General features: G+C 38.4%; 1 protein-coding gene across 1 annotated transcript in view; it reads right to left on the reverse strand.

The window, feature by feature from the left end:
• Positions 1–14,640, reverse strand: part of LOC130879912 (phospholipid-transporting ATPase ABCA3-like) — a 122,611-nt gene that overhangs the window by 95,969 nt on the left and 12,002 nt on the right. The window contains exons 5-7 of the mRNA XM_057778736.1: positions 8,502–8,761; positions 5,538–5,648; positions 4,682–4,799 (exon numbers count right to left, since the gene is read on the reverse strand). Coding sequence (XP_057634719.1) covers positions 4,682–4,799; positions 5,538–5,648; positions 8,502–8,761 — 489 coding nt within the window. The remainder of the gene's footprint in view (positions 1–4,681; positions 4,800–5,537; positions 5,649–8,501; positions 8,762–14,640) is intronic.

Consider the following 14,640-nt stretch of genomic DNA (forward strand, 5'->3'; position numbering starts at 1 on the left):
TAACAAATGCAGATCAACATGGCACAGACAATGTAATCTTTTGCCATTGGGAAATTCCAAAGGGGGCCTCTAGTAGTCCCCTATATCAAATTTGGTTCAGTCATTACCTGTCAGCATTGGAGAAACTCCTCCACAGAGCAATTAAAAGACTTAATACCTGTTATGAAAAACCATACTGTTCTGGATGACAGAACAGTTTTAGAAAATAAAATATTAGAAGAAACCATAAAGTAAATATTTTGGTAAACTTCTATAAATGATCAAAGACCAAAGTTAAAAATACAAATAAATGGCATTGTAATTGAGGGTTTGGTAGACACAGGGGCAGATGTAACAATAATTGCACTAGTCTTGGCATCCAAATTGGCCTCTTAGTGAGATCAATGTTAAGCTTCCAGGGAACTTTATCTCAAGTAAAATGGAGTGTAAGATGGGTCAAATGTATAGGGCTAGAAGGACAGAGAGAAAAATTACAGCCATCTGCAGCTAACATAGCAATGAATTTATGGGGATGAGAATTGTGACAGCAATGGAATATCCAGATTAGCATTACTCCAATCTCAGAAACAAACAATAAGTTAACATATATTTCTGAAAAAAAATATTAAAAGATAATATAAAAATAGTCACTGATCATTCAGGTTGTACATAAACAGGACACAATAGCTGCTGATCTTTCAGAGGTAGCAATAACCCTACCTTTAAAATGGCTAATTGAGGGGCTGGAGAGATGGCTCAGTGGTTAAGAGCATTGCCTGCTCTTCCAAAGGTCCTGAGTTCAATTCCCAGCAACCACATGGTGGCTCACAACCATCTGTAATAAGGTCTGGTGCCCTCTTCTGGCCTTCGGCATACATACAGATAGACCATTGTATACATAATAAATAATAAATAAATATTTAAAAAAAATGGCTAATTGACAAACCTGTCTAGTTGGAATAATGATTTTTGACATCATAAAAATTGAAAGCACTAGAATAGCTGGTTCAGGAACAGGTAAAGGCTCAAAAATATCAATGAATCAAACAGTTATTATAATTTTCCTGTATTTGTCATTAAAAAGAAATCTGAAAAATGGAGAATAGTAACAGATTTAAGAGCTATTATTAAGGTGATTCAGTCAATAGACTCTTTACAGTCTGGACTTCCCTTGCCTTCTTTATTACCCAAAGGATGGTTTATTATAGTGACTGATTTAAAAGACTGCAGATTAAAGCAAAATGGTTCCGAGTCTTTAGGAATCTGTTCAAAAGTCAGAATTTTAGGCTCTTCTCAGGGTATTATTAGATTTTCAAAACCTCCTCATATAGTTACTTACTCTCCATATGCAGAAAGAGTTGTTTTATATATTGAAACTGTTGAACTTATTCCAGATGATGCAGAATTAACTTTGTTATTTATTCAATTACAAGAAATCAGAAATTGTCTCTTATATATAATACATATTAGATCCCACATGGGCCTAGCAGGCCCTCTAGCACAAGGCAATGATGCTATTGGTAGGAAATATATGCTAGAAGCCTTAGAATTTCATAAGAAACACCATTTCAATAGCAAGGGTTTACAAAAAACATTTTTCCATCACTTCACAACAAGCCAAAGAAATTATAAGGAAATGTCCTACTTGTTCTTTGTATAACCAAATTCCACTACCTGAAAGAAGTAACACAAACTGCTTAGGACAATTTCAAGGTGGCTAGCTGAGGTGGTCCAGCCTTATGCACTACTTCAGCCAGGACTTCAGATAAGTCCCACACTTTCCCATTACACAGGGAATGATAACAAATGATACAGCTAGCTCTCTCAGGACTTATTATTTCAATTTTCTCCGGTTACCCTAGAGATACTGACACCCCCAGACAGCAGGAAGTAATTTTAAGAACACAACACCCACATTCCCAAGAGGTGGGGTGGGTGGTTTTTGGTCATTCAGTGGGTTATGGATATTTGTTATCATTTGGGTGGGGGTTGGTTACCAGTTGTTATTGGGAATGGTCAGGAAAAAAGCTGAACAAAGAGGAATAGATCCAGGAACTGCATTCTAAAGAGAACAAAGGGGATACAGAAATGATAGGATAAAGGGGCAGATTATTGACTCTGCTTTTAAACCCAAAGTAGTTTAATTACTAGTCTTAAATATTTTAAATTGGTATGTTTTTTTTTCTATAATGATACAAATTTGAGGTATTTTTGTTAGAACTTACTGTGCGTATATTTCTTTTTTTATAATTTCTTTTTTTTTTCTTTTCCAAGACAGGGTTTCTCTGTAGCTTTGGAGCCTGTCCTGGAACTAGCTCTTGTAAACCAGGCTGGTCTCGAACTCACAGAGATCTGCCTGCCTCTGTCTCCCAAGTGCTGGGATTAAAGGCGTGCGCCACCACCGCCTGGTTTTTCTAATTTCTATAGAAAATTTTATTCAACATACATTTTCCAGCAAAAAGGCAATATACAGGAGATTTGGTGTACACTGCTGCTACAAAAACAAATGGAAGTACTGGGGAGGGAGGGACAAGAAGTGTGGCTTGAGGCCGGGCGTGGTGGCGCACGCCTTTAATCCCAGCACTCGGGAGGCAGAGGCAGGCGGATCTCTGTGAGTTCGAGACCAGCCTGGTCTACAGAACTAGTTCCAGGACAGGTTCCAAAGCTACAGAGAAACCCTGTCTCGAAAAACCAAAAAAAAGAAAAAAAGAAAAAAAAGAAGTGTGGCTTGCTGATTCTATCTGCACCCAAAACCAAAAACATGGAGCGGCTGGCAATAGCTCCAATAAGAGGACAAAGAGAGGATTCAAATAAAGCTACACGCAGAGTATCCAAGTTGACCAAGTTCACTTGCATTCACCCAACAGAAAATAACCTCCTCCCAGGGGCAATTTGTACAGGTTTCATTCATTAAATATACAATTTAATTTTCCTTTGCAGCTCATTTAAGAATGTAATGTAAATTTCTAGTCCTTGAAAGTTATTATTACAAACTATTTAGGATAATAAAGAATTGTAGGTTAGTAGTTAGTCACAATCAAACTTGCAGTCATTTTAGGTATGTTTTCAAGGTCAAACATATTTTAGATAGACAGGCCATCTTCAAATACTTCAGAAATCTACAGAATATGGCTTTTAAGATTTTTTAAAAAATATAAGGTTCTTTTTTTAATGACAATGAGACTTGTCTGCTCCTGGAAGCACTAATATACTTCAGAGAAGATGATAGGCACAAAAGAAATTCCATATGGAATTTACTTTCTTTGTGGCAAAAGTTAGCTATGGGGCAAAACATTTTCCTTGCTTCAACTGCAGACAATGTGTTGTCCAGGTTGGACAAGCAGGACACAAAAGAAACAACTGTGTAACTTTGCTAAGACAAGGCAGGACAGTCCTTCAAAATTCCTGCTTCACAGAAAGGTCTGTCAATTGGTGTAGGCCTGTAGGCTAAATATGGATGCCCCAACTTTGTAGATGGGTGACTGTCCAGGCAGCCAGCTATTTCTGTCATTTTTTAGTTTTGGAAGTTGTTTGCTTTGCACTTCATTTACTTAGGTAATATTATATCTTTCTCAGGTCTCTGATGGAGTTGAAGACTAGATATTTATAGTTTTTCTTATTACCAAATTCAGAAAAGAAACTCACAAAAAGGAGCAAAATGAATAAGTTTGAGAGACATAAAAGATAGTTCTGGGTTGGTAATATAAGTTAGGATAAAAAATGAATTAGGTACAACATTTTGGACTCACCAAGATAGGATAGATAATGCAATTATTTTCTCTGAATTTACCAAAGGCAAATGGACTGAACAGTAGTTAATGTGATTTTTACCATATATATTTGTATACAGTTAATGTACTTATTGAATATAGTTTTACTATGTCAGAGTTAAAACCTTCCCTTTTTATTTAGACAAAGGGGGAGCATGGTATAAGATATTTTTTATTGATAATAAAGTCTGATTTGAATCAGAAGGTGACCAAAATTAACCACAGAGGTTTTGGAGGAAAGGGGAAGGAGTAAGGCATGGCACAGAGAGGATCTCATTCCTTTTGAAAGAAAGAACAGAAGAGCTAGGAGGTCACTGGTGACTTCTCCATAGATTCTCTGATTATTCACTTTCTGTCAATTTTTAATTGATAAAGAATAATTAGATAAGCGTTTCAACCAAGTTTTAAAAAATCATATCCTAAATAAACATGTTAGGCACAGTGATACTCCATCAAGGCTATGTTTTATAATTTTGGTATTCAGAGGATTAACACTTAAGATATTACTGATATAGTGAATTTATGTCTGTCACTATTTTGATTCTTCTGCCACTATCTTAATACCTCTTCTGGTACTATCTTAATACCTCTACTTCCTTTCATTTCCTGTGAGTTGTTTAAATATATTTCTATAGAATGTCTAATTTGACCATTTTGGTGTGATTTGAAGACACCTATTATTCTTAAGTGAGTTTTCACGAAGAACCACTTACTAGAGTCTTGCCATATGGCAAGTGCTTGCTTGCAGTAGCAATTTAAATAAACTTCGATAGGAAGCATTGTTTAGTTCTAATGTCACCATTTTATATCTTCTTTATATGTACACTGGAGCACATTCATTCTTAATGTTCTCCCTAACTCCTATCAAATTCCCTTTGTATGTTAGAATGCAAGGCAGTGTTAGCCAGAGCGAACTGCAAATACAGACTTACTTTTATTGAAGAGAGTGCTAACCATAAAGGCAAAGCATATAGATGCGATGGCATAACATGTAAGAAAGACAAAGATGAAACTAGAGTCACTGTATCGCAAGACTGGCTCCTTTGCAATCTACAATAAAACAATCATGACATCAGATCAGGTAACACTATAACTAGTGTCATGTAAACACAAGGAAAGAAACAAAAGTATGGCCCCTAGTGAAATAGATCACCCCACTTATCTGGTGAGTCTCAAAAGACAGGAAGTTAAGATTTGCCAAGAGACTCAGCAGCATCTGAGTTTTCTAGTAGGATCAGAAAAAAAGAAACAAAACAAAACAAAAAAACAACCAACCAAACAAAAAACCATTTTATTCTACTGTAAACCTGGAAACAGTAAGTCCACAGTGTATCTCGTCTTTTACTGGACTGTGTGGTAGATTCAACCCGTCCAAACTCACCTGCTTGTTGGAGTAGTCATTTGCCATGTGCACTTATAGAGCACTTGAAATAGAGCTGGGATGACTATGGAACTCACTTTACTCTTTAAAAGATATCTTAAATTTAAATAAAACTACAACATTGTTAAAATAGATTATGTATTTTCTATTTAAACTTAATGTCAGAATTGGGATGCACAGTAACACAAAACACTAGATTTTGGAAAAAATAAAAAGTAAGAATATAACATTATTTTAGAAATAGTTACATTGTAAAATAATACTTTGTAAATAGTTGAGTTAAACATTTAAAAGAATGTTACCTGCTTCTTCTTATGTTAAGAAAAAGCATTAATAGGCAGTTTCAATATCACATATGTGATTAATTTTGTCTGATGTACAGCGTGACACTAGATACTTGCCTGGACAAAGAGTAATGCACATATCAAAAGTATGATGATGACATATAAAGGGAAGAACGTGAAGAAATAGCCAGCCCAGATGATCCAATTTTTCAGCCCAATTATGAGCTGGTATTCCTGTAGAATAGGCAACATAAACTAAGCATTTTAAATGTCTGGAATTCAGGATGCTTTCACACATAATTATTTGAATTTTTTACTACAAAGGCTATAAAAATGGTCAATATTATCTCTATTTTAAGAATGAGAAAAAAATCAAGGCTTAGAAGTCTATCAAAATTATACAGTAAGGTCAACGTTTTTCTTTAAAAATATATGTGCATATATATTTTTCTGAGTTCAGAGGTCTTTTTCAATTTTACATCTGGGGTTTACAAAATAAAAAAAATTCCAATTATTCCTTTAAAATTTATTTTATGGGCTTTTCACACATCCTTAATAGCATTTATTTCTCGTATACCCTTCTCCTTTTGTAAGTAAAAAATTGTGTTTGTGTGATTTGAATAAAGCTGTTACTTGGAATGACAATGCTCCCAAGGGCTGTAGATTAACTAAGCAAGTCCCCAAGAGCACTAAGAGCAGCCATGGGAAACATCCCATTGAGCAGGTTCTCTCCTTCCACTGTGGGATCTGAAGATTGAATTCAGGTCTCCAGGCTTGTGGTGTAAACTCTTTTAGCTAATGAATCATTTCACTGGCTTTCATATTAAATCGCCAAGCACTATGTAAAATAAATGAAAAAAGTTATTTAAATAAAAAATTAAAAATAAATAGCTGAGGGAAAAAGAAGATAAATCACCCCTATAAAAGCTTCATTTCCAGAACAGTAACAGAAAGGTATCTATGTATCTTTTTCACTACTGCTATTTGCTTTCGAGATTTTTTTCTGTGCTTTTAGTTTTTAGCAATTTGATTATAATGAGCCAGTATGTGTGTGTGTGTGTGTGTATGCACAAGTGTGTGCAACACATATTCATGCAATATTTATCTTTGCATTCTCTGAGCTTTTTGCATCTGCATTTTAATGTTATTAATTTTGAAAAATTCCTCCAGTGTTTTTAATTTCTTTTCTCTTCTCATTTTTATTTTGAATCCAATTACATGTGTTACATCATTTGATACTGTTCTATACTTTTTGGGTGATTTTGTCTGGAATTTTACATTTTTCTCTCTACATTTCAGTTTTTGTAATCTCATCTGTTTTGAGATCACTTTTTCTAGTTCTTTCCTCATTTTACTTATCTATGGATAAACCTGTTAAAGGCATTCCTAAGTACTGTTAGGATGTTTTCTTTTGAAAATTTCACTTATGAAAATACATAGGCTATTTTCATTCAGTTATATAGTGTATTTGATCATGTCCATCTTTACTACACTGTAATAGTGCACATGTTAATTACAACTACATATGAACTACATGATTCCAGTGAAACTCAGAAATTAAGATTGCTATAAAAAAATTTCCCAGGCTGCAGAGATGGCTCAGCAGGCAAAGGGGCTTGTTGCTATGCCTCACAAGCCTAACAACCTGAATATGATCCCTAATGATCACGTAGTAGAGAGAATTCACTCTTGCAAACTGTGTGCAGACCTCTATAGATGCCATGACACATGTGGATGGCATATACACTAAAAATGTGAAAAATACCCACAAACCCCAAGAATTTTTGATAATTCAATACTTACAGTCTTTAGAATATTTAAAAACACAGTTAAAATACCTGTCTGATAGTTCCATCATCTATGCATTTTTAAATTTTTTGAGACTTCCATATATGACTTCCGTACTTGCATCATTTTCATCCCTTTCTTTCCCACTTCAGCTCCTAATGTGCCCAACCCCCAAATTCCTGACTACTTCTTTAATTACTGTTGCCATGCAAGCACACACACATACACACACACACCCTCCTGAGTCCATTCAGTTGTTGCTCAGATGCACATATATCTAGGGCAGAACACAAGGGACTAGATAACCTTGCAGGAGGCATCTCTCTGGGAAAGAACTGATTCTATCTCAGCAGTCATTTGATTGAATGTCACTCTTCATCTAGGGGTGGGCTTTGTGAAATTTTCCCTGTCTATGTCCAACATCTGTGTCTTTCCCAAGTCTACTACTGATGATCAATTTGTTTCTTTGGATTGTTTTACTATTTGTTGCTTTTTCATTTGTTTAGTAACTTTTTTGTTGTTGTTGAAAACATGAACATTGTGAAAGAAAATGAATATTGGTGCTAATTGTAGTGGCATTTTACTTGTATTTTAATAAATAAATAAAGCTTGCCTGAAGATCAGATCAGATAGTAAAACAGCCCCACTGCTCAGACCTACAGACCCTACAGGCAGTGGTAACACACACATTTAATCCCAGTAGCCACACTAGTTTGCCATAGAAACAGGGTGGTGCATGACTTTAATCCCAGTTCTAGAGAGAATGATAAAATAGGAGAAACAGCTCTCAGGTATAATCTCAGGCTGAGATGGCCATTTCGGATTGAGGTCAAGGTAAGAGCCAGTGGTTGCTTTTTGGATCTTCAGGTTGAACGCTAATTTTAGTCTTTGATTTTTTATTAATCGTGCATCAGTTAATGGACCAATAGTATTAGGACTTAGGTTAATTTATCCCTGAAGTGGGCTGTATTTGAAATTCATTGCTACTCTAAGTATAAAAAATTCAAGTTCATCTAGTAATATTTTTTGTCCTCCTCGACTTCAGTTTTCTTCTTTGCTGTTTCCCTGTTAAAGTTTGTCTTTGAAACTCTTCTAGCTTGTGAAGTTGGTATCATCAGGACTCACTCTTCTATATTTATGTCTCTTGTTGCTTTGCTGGGGTATAAGCACTATCCATAAATGCTGAATATTTACAATGCAGTAATTAACTTTCCAAAAATATCCACAGCCTGTGTATGTATAATACATACACGCATATGTGCTTTTTTACACTGACTACCAAAAAGTAAGCCATATTACCTTCAATCTTTTTTCCTTTTCAAACACAATGGATCGTATGATGGAAAGTACGATGGAAGAGAACATAAGTATGAACATCAAGGGAAAGAAAGGACTGGAGATCCAAAGTAATTTATCATGAGGATGCGCTGGGTATGGAAATCTCTGTATGAGAACATTAATTTCATCAAATAGCTTTTTCCCAGCACTGTTTTCATGATACAACATAATGCTCGCATCCAAGGCATACTGTACTGCCAAAAATCCTTCCGTGATATACCCTGTGTGAGAAAATGAATGGTCAAATAAAATAGACTAAGGAGCAACTCTGACATAGGAAGATACAAATAATACAAATAATCTTCAGCTTGCAATATACAGAACCTACCATAGATTTGACATAAAATACATTTCTCTGGCTGAATATAATTTGTATCTTATCCAAATTAAAATATTAACATTAATAAAACTGGCAAGCTGCAATCTCCAGTAGTCAGCCAGCAGGGGAGAAATCTGCCTCCAGACTGCACCACCAGTTAGATTCTATTCCCCCAACACCAATTCTACAAACCAGAAAAACCCACCCACCTACCTGATCATCCTCCTGGTGGTCAGCCCTCCCCTGCAATCCCAGTAGACTCCATAGGCACAGGCACAGCCCACACCACTTGGAAGAACAGGTTTGTGACTGGCCTCCCAGATGAACTGCTCCAACTTCCAGACTCTAAACCCCAGGCATATCCTGTGCTCGCCCACTCCCATCTCACCAACAGTAAAGCATCTGGGCCCTGCCCCCAACTCTGGTGGAACTTCACTGCTCTGGTATAGTCCCGAGCAGCCAGCTGACAGGTGAGAGATTTCCCTCCAGGCTGTACCACCACCACTGCCACCCACTGGATTCTGTTGCCCCAAGACCCATTCTGCCACCCAACCCCACCCACCTGATCATCCTCCCCTGAAACCCCAGCAGATTATAAGCATAAACACAACCTACACCTACTGGAAGAACAACAGACCTCATAGGCACAGGCACAATCCATATCAGTAGAAGAACAGGTTCTATAGGCACAGGAATAGTCAACATCAATCAGAAGAACATGAAGATATGTTGGATCGAGGCACCCAAATCCCCACAAACCTTACCTAAGACAACCCTACTGGACCTGAAAATCTGCCAATCACCAGAACCCTAGACCATTCAGGACAAAAGACAATTAAAAAAAAAGATAAGAAACAAACAAAACATCTATCCAACCAAAACAACATAAGAATCAACACCCATACTTATAATCATCCCAAGCCTAAATGTATAAATACCAGTGTAAAAATACATTCAAAAACAGAAAAGGCACTATGGTAATACCAAAACCCAGTGATCCTACTATAGTAAGACCTGAATATTCCAATGCAGCTGAAGCATAAGAAAACAACCTTAAAAGTAACTATGAAGATGATAGAGGCCCTTAAAAAGGAAATGAAAAATTCTCTTCAAGAAATTAAAAAAAAAACCAGAAAATTGGAAGAAATCAATAAATCATTTCAAGAAAGACAAAAACAAACAATAGGTTAAGGAAATGGATCAAGATTTAAAAACTGAAACAGAATCAATAAAGAAAACACAAACTGGAGGAATTCAGGAAATGGAAAATATGGGAAAATGAATAGGAACTACAAATGCAAGCATCACCAACAGAATACAAGAGATGGAAGAGAGACTCTCAGGTATTGGAGATATTGTGTCATCCCAGCCTGCCAAGCTCTTGGACTCCAACTCCCAGTCTGCCAAGCACTGACCCCTCCCTGGAGAGGGTTAGGACCACTCCCACTGGGTATTTATGCTGGAGTGGGTGGGGAGGAACATGTGGTTGGGGTTTGCATGTGTGTTCCTTCTGTCTTTTCCCTGCCATGCTCCCAGTCACCCAGGACGACCCTATTAAACGCAAGCATTTACTTTGGTTTAATCTGGTCTGATTGTAATTCTTTGCACCGGTGGAGAGGCTCTTTTAGAAAATATTCCTAACATTTTGGAGGTCCCACCAAGATGGGTTTGTTTTTCCCACAGGTGAAGTGCCACCTTGCTGGAAAATGCCCATGCCCCCATGTTCTTCACCAGGCAGATTGGCTTTCAGGCGAGTTCCCCTTCTTTTGTTCTATGCTAGTAGGCTTCCCTGGGGTGACCCATGTGCTTTTCCGGCTTTCACTGAAGTTTCAGCCATGCCGAAAGCCTGATCCACACTGCAAAAGCCAAGCCTTTTGCTGAGACGGGACTTGGGTGTCGGGGAGGTCTCTCATCTACTTCTCACGCACCCCTGTTCGTGACTCAAGGGTTTTGTTTGGTGGACACATTGCAACAGGCTTGAGCCACACAGGCATGAGCTTGTGGGTCCTTACAATTCCAGGCTGATTATTCAAACGTCCTTAAGTGGCCTTTTACAAAAAAAAAAAAAAAAAAAAATCCTTTTAAATTGGGGCTATCCAACCTAAATTAACAATGCTCCAAAAGTCCACAGTTCCTAGATACGTGCCCCCTCTCCTTCTCTGCTTATTCGCAGCCAGCACTCTTGTTCCACCCCCCTTCCACCTCCTCTTCTTCGCTGATCCATGTGGTTTGTTCTGCCCCCCCCACACTTCTGCCCCTCCTTAGTCAGCAGGGCTTCTACTGCACCCAGAGGCACAGCAGCTCTTTTCACATTCCAGATTCAGGGATCTAAACCCGACTCCCTTTCCATTGGAGGAGGACAGCAGAGGCCTAACTGTGCCGGAATTTATAAGTTGGTCAGCTGACACAGGTTTCCAAAAGTGTCCTATTTGTCTATTAGAATGATGTGGTCACAATATATCCGCGTATGTGGACTTATATTTCTGTGTGTATGTGTACTTCCATATTACAACAACTCTGGAAAAATACAAACATGTGGGTAGCCACCATATTTTAACCTCACCTCCATCTTTGGTAGGTTTCCACATGTGCTAGTATTCTGCTAGCATTGGTAAACTGTAACTAATTAGATAAACTACACATCTAAATTTAGCTTATATGCCCAGTTTAAAATAATAGGTAATAGTACCTGGTTTTCAAGTGCCTTTACAGATCTGAGGGCATGGCATTTTAATAAGAGCCTCTAACACAGACATGTAGCTTCCACTGCACCCTTCAGCTCCTCCAAGAAGACAGAAGACCTTTTGCCTCCAGGCCTTGCCTTTGGGTTTGGCATAGCCATCCACACAGCCAAAGCCACCTTTACCTCTTTAGCTTTCTGGATGCTTCACCTTGGAACTGATCTTCTCATCCTGCCAAGCCAGGAAGACTAAATCTTCCCCCACAGGAAAAACCTTTGGGCCTTTTGTACTCAGCAGCTACTGGCAAGCACTGCTTCTAAGACTGGCGTTCTCCAAGGACTAAGGAGAGGAGTTGGGATTGCCTGCATAGCTAAAAAGCTGTCTCATTTTTGCTCATTTATCCCTCCCAGATCTGTCTAATGGCATTTGACAACCTAGATACTGTTAACTTGTTACTTCATCCATGACATTTATTAATGTTTCCTGCTAAAATACAAACAGGTGTGCCTAACAGGTTTCCAGCGTATCTTAAAAAATCCAGGGTTCCCAATTACTTTGTCTTAACCAAAGCAATAGCTTTTTTGCTATGACACCAAGCTATAAATCTGTTCCAGTTCTCTTACAGGTTCCTGGAAAAGTTCTACTGCTGTATCAAAATTAACAGTCTCCAGAACCTTTTGCTAATCCCAGCCAGTTTCCTACATCATTTTACAGGTCACTTCTGCTGCCTGGGCCAAGACCAACCTACAAAGCACTCCCCAGACAATGCCATAAGACCTGTACCAGCTACTGGGACTTCACCATTGGTACCAACTCTCCTAGACGGAGGACTCTTACTGACTAAAATCTGGTTGTATCTGATACACCTGAGCCGTACCTGTCCAACCAGGGCACTTCCCTGTTCAATTCTTTCTGGCAGTTAATGCATAGGACCAGTAATAACAGTATTTTTTTCCTCCTGGCAACTTGCCTTATCTTCCCCCACAAAAAGCAGCTGCATGATGACTCCAGGATGACAGCAAACCAGATGCTGCCCCAGCCACACTTCTCGCTGAGCCTGAGCATGCCAACTCTCAGCTCTCCCCTCTCCTACGTCGGTCTCCCCTTGCCTGCAGGAAGTAGCCAGACTTGAGCCAACACCCATTTATCCAAAGAGAGCCTAAAATGTTGGTCATAAATATCACCTCAGCTCCTTGTCACACCCCAATATCCAAAGAGTCTGGAAAGTAATATTGAGTTGGAGGTTTCTCCCCAGCCTGCCAAGCGCTTAGACTCTAATTCTCAGCCTGCCAGGTGCTTGGACTCCAACTCCCAGTCTGCCAAGTGTTGACCCCTCCCACAGGGTATTTAGGCAGTGCCCAGAGAAGGAACATGTGGTTTTGGGTTTGTGTGTGCACTTGCTCCCTCTGTCTTCCCCCTGCCATGCTCCCAGTCACCCGGGGGTCTGCTATCTATTAAACTCGGACATTTAATTTGGCTTAATCTGGTCTGATTGGAATTCTTTGTACCAGTGGAGAGGCTCTTTTAGAAAATATTCTTAACACCTATCAAAAGTAATCTATAGACTCAATACAATCCCTATCAAAATTCCAATACAACTTGTCACAGATATTGAAAGGACAAATTTTTAGCTTCATGTGGAAACATAAAATCCATGTAACTAAAACAATTGTGAATGATAAAAGAATTGATAGAGTTATCACCATCCTTGATTACTACAGAGTTATAGTAAAAAACAGCATGGTATTGGCACAAATAACAGACATGTTGATCAATGGAGTTGAACCGAAGACCTGGACATAAATCTACACACCTATGAACACCTAATTTTTGATAAAGAAGCCAGAAACATACCTTGAAAAAAAGACAATATCTTCAACAAATGATGCTGGTCAAACATAGATGGCTGTATGTAGAAAAATCCAAACAGGTTCAAACTTATTACATTGTACAAGACTCAACTTTAAAGAGATCAAAGGCTTCAACTTAAAACAAGACACCTGAACCTGACAGGAGAGTAGGGTAGCTTGAGTACCTGGGCACAGGACATGACTTTTCTGAACAGAACACTGTTCATGCAGGCAATAAGATCAACAGTGAATCAACAGAACCTCATAAAAGTGAAAAGCTTTGGCACAGCAAAGGACACCATCATTTGGACAAAGCAGCGAACTAAGAATGGGAATTTTTTTTTCCAATTACACATCCAGTAACAACAGAGGCTAGATATATAGTAACAAAGTAGAGTGTACAGATACATCTCATAAAGAAAGAGAAATATAATAGGTAAGTTCTGGAAGGATGTGGGTTCTAGGATGGGAGGATCAAGTGGGGAGGGAGAGGGAAAAGGGGAATGAGGAAGGGAATATGGACAGAGACAGCTAAAGTTAAGGGTCATTTGAGGGATAGCAGAAGCTTCATAAAATATATACATATATGAATATGATTTAAATAAAATCGCCAAATAATGTGGAGACAGAGCTCCAGCTGGATGTCTGTTTTCACCAACTGAAGTGTTCAGTGCTGGGAGTGAATTACATATTCTTGAGTTGTTGGCCAAAGGGGTTCCACAAAACCCCTCAAATTCAGGCTGTTGCCAAGGCTATAGGTTGCTTACCACAAATTGACAGCAAGGCCCCATGGCTGAAGACAACACCTGCACCCTCACTGAAAATGGAGAAGTCAAGGTACTGTCTACATAGAGCCTTCTCCCCCGTGTTCTAAAGTTTTTGGTACTGAAAGGTATTCTGCATGCTATCAAAAGAGAAATGTGAACATAAACCCATCATAAACCTTTTGATCTGAAACATGCTAGGGCAATGGTGGCAAAACCCTGTGGAGTAACTAACCAATAGTGGATCTGACTGAAGGCCCACTCTAGGAGATGGAATCTATACGCCATATTACTTGCATGGCCAAGAAACAGAGACTAGATAGCCCAGAGACCTAGGGTAAAATCAAATACTAATGTTCTTTAAAAGAAAGAAAGAAAAAGGTGTAAAATGATTCCTTATGACATTCTGCTGTACTCACAGGTCAGTTTCCTGCTCAGCCATCATCAGAGAAGCTTCCTCCTGCATCAGATGGGAACAAATACAGA

Source organism: Chionomys nivalis, chromosome 8 (assembly GCF_950005125.1).
Source record: "Chionomys nivalis chromosome 8, mChiNiv1.1, whole genome shotgun sequence".
NCBI lineage: Eukaryota > Metazoa > Chordata > Mammalia > Rodentia > Cricetidae > Chionomys > Chionomys nivalis.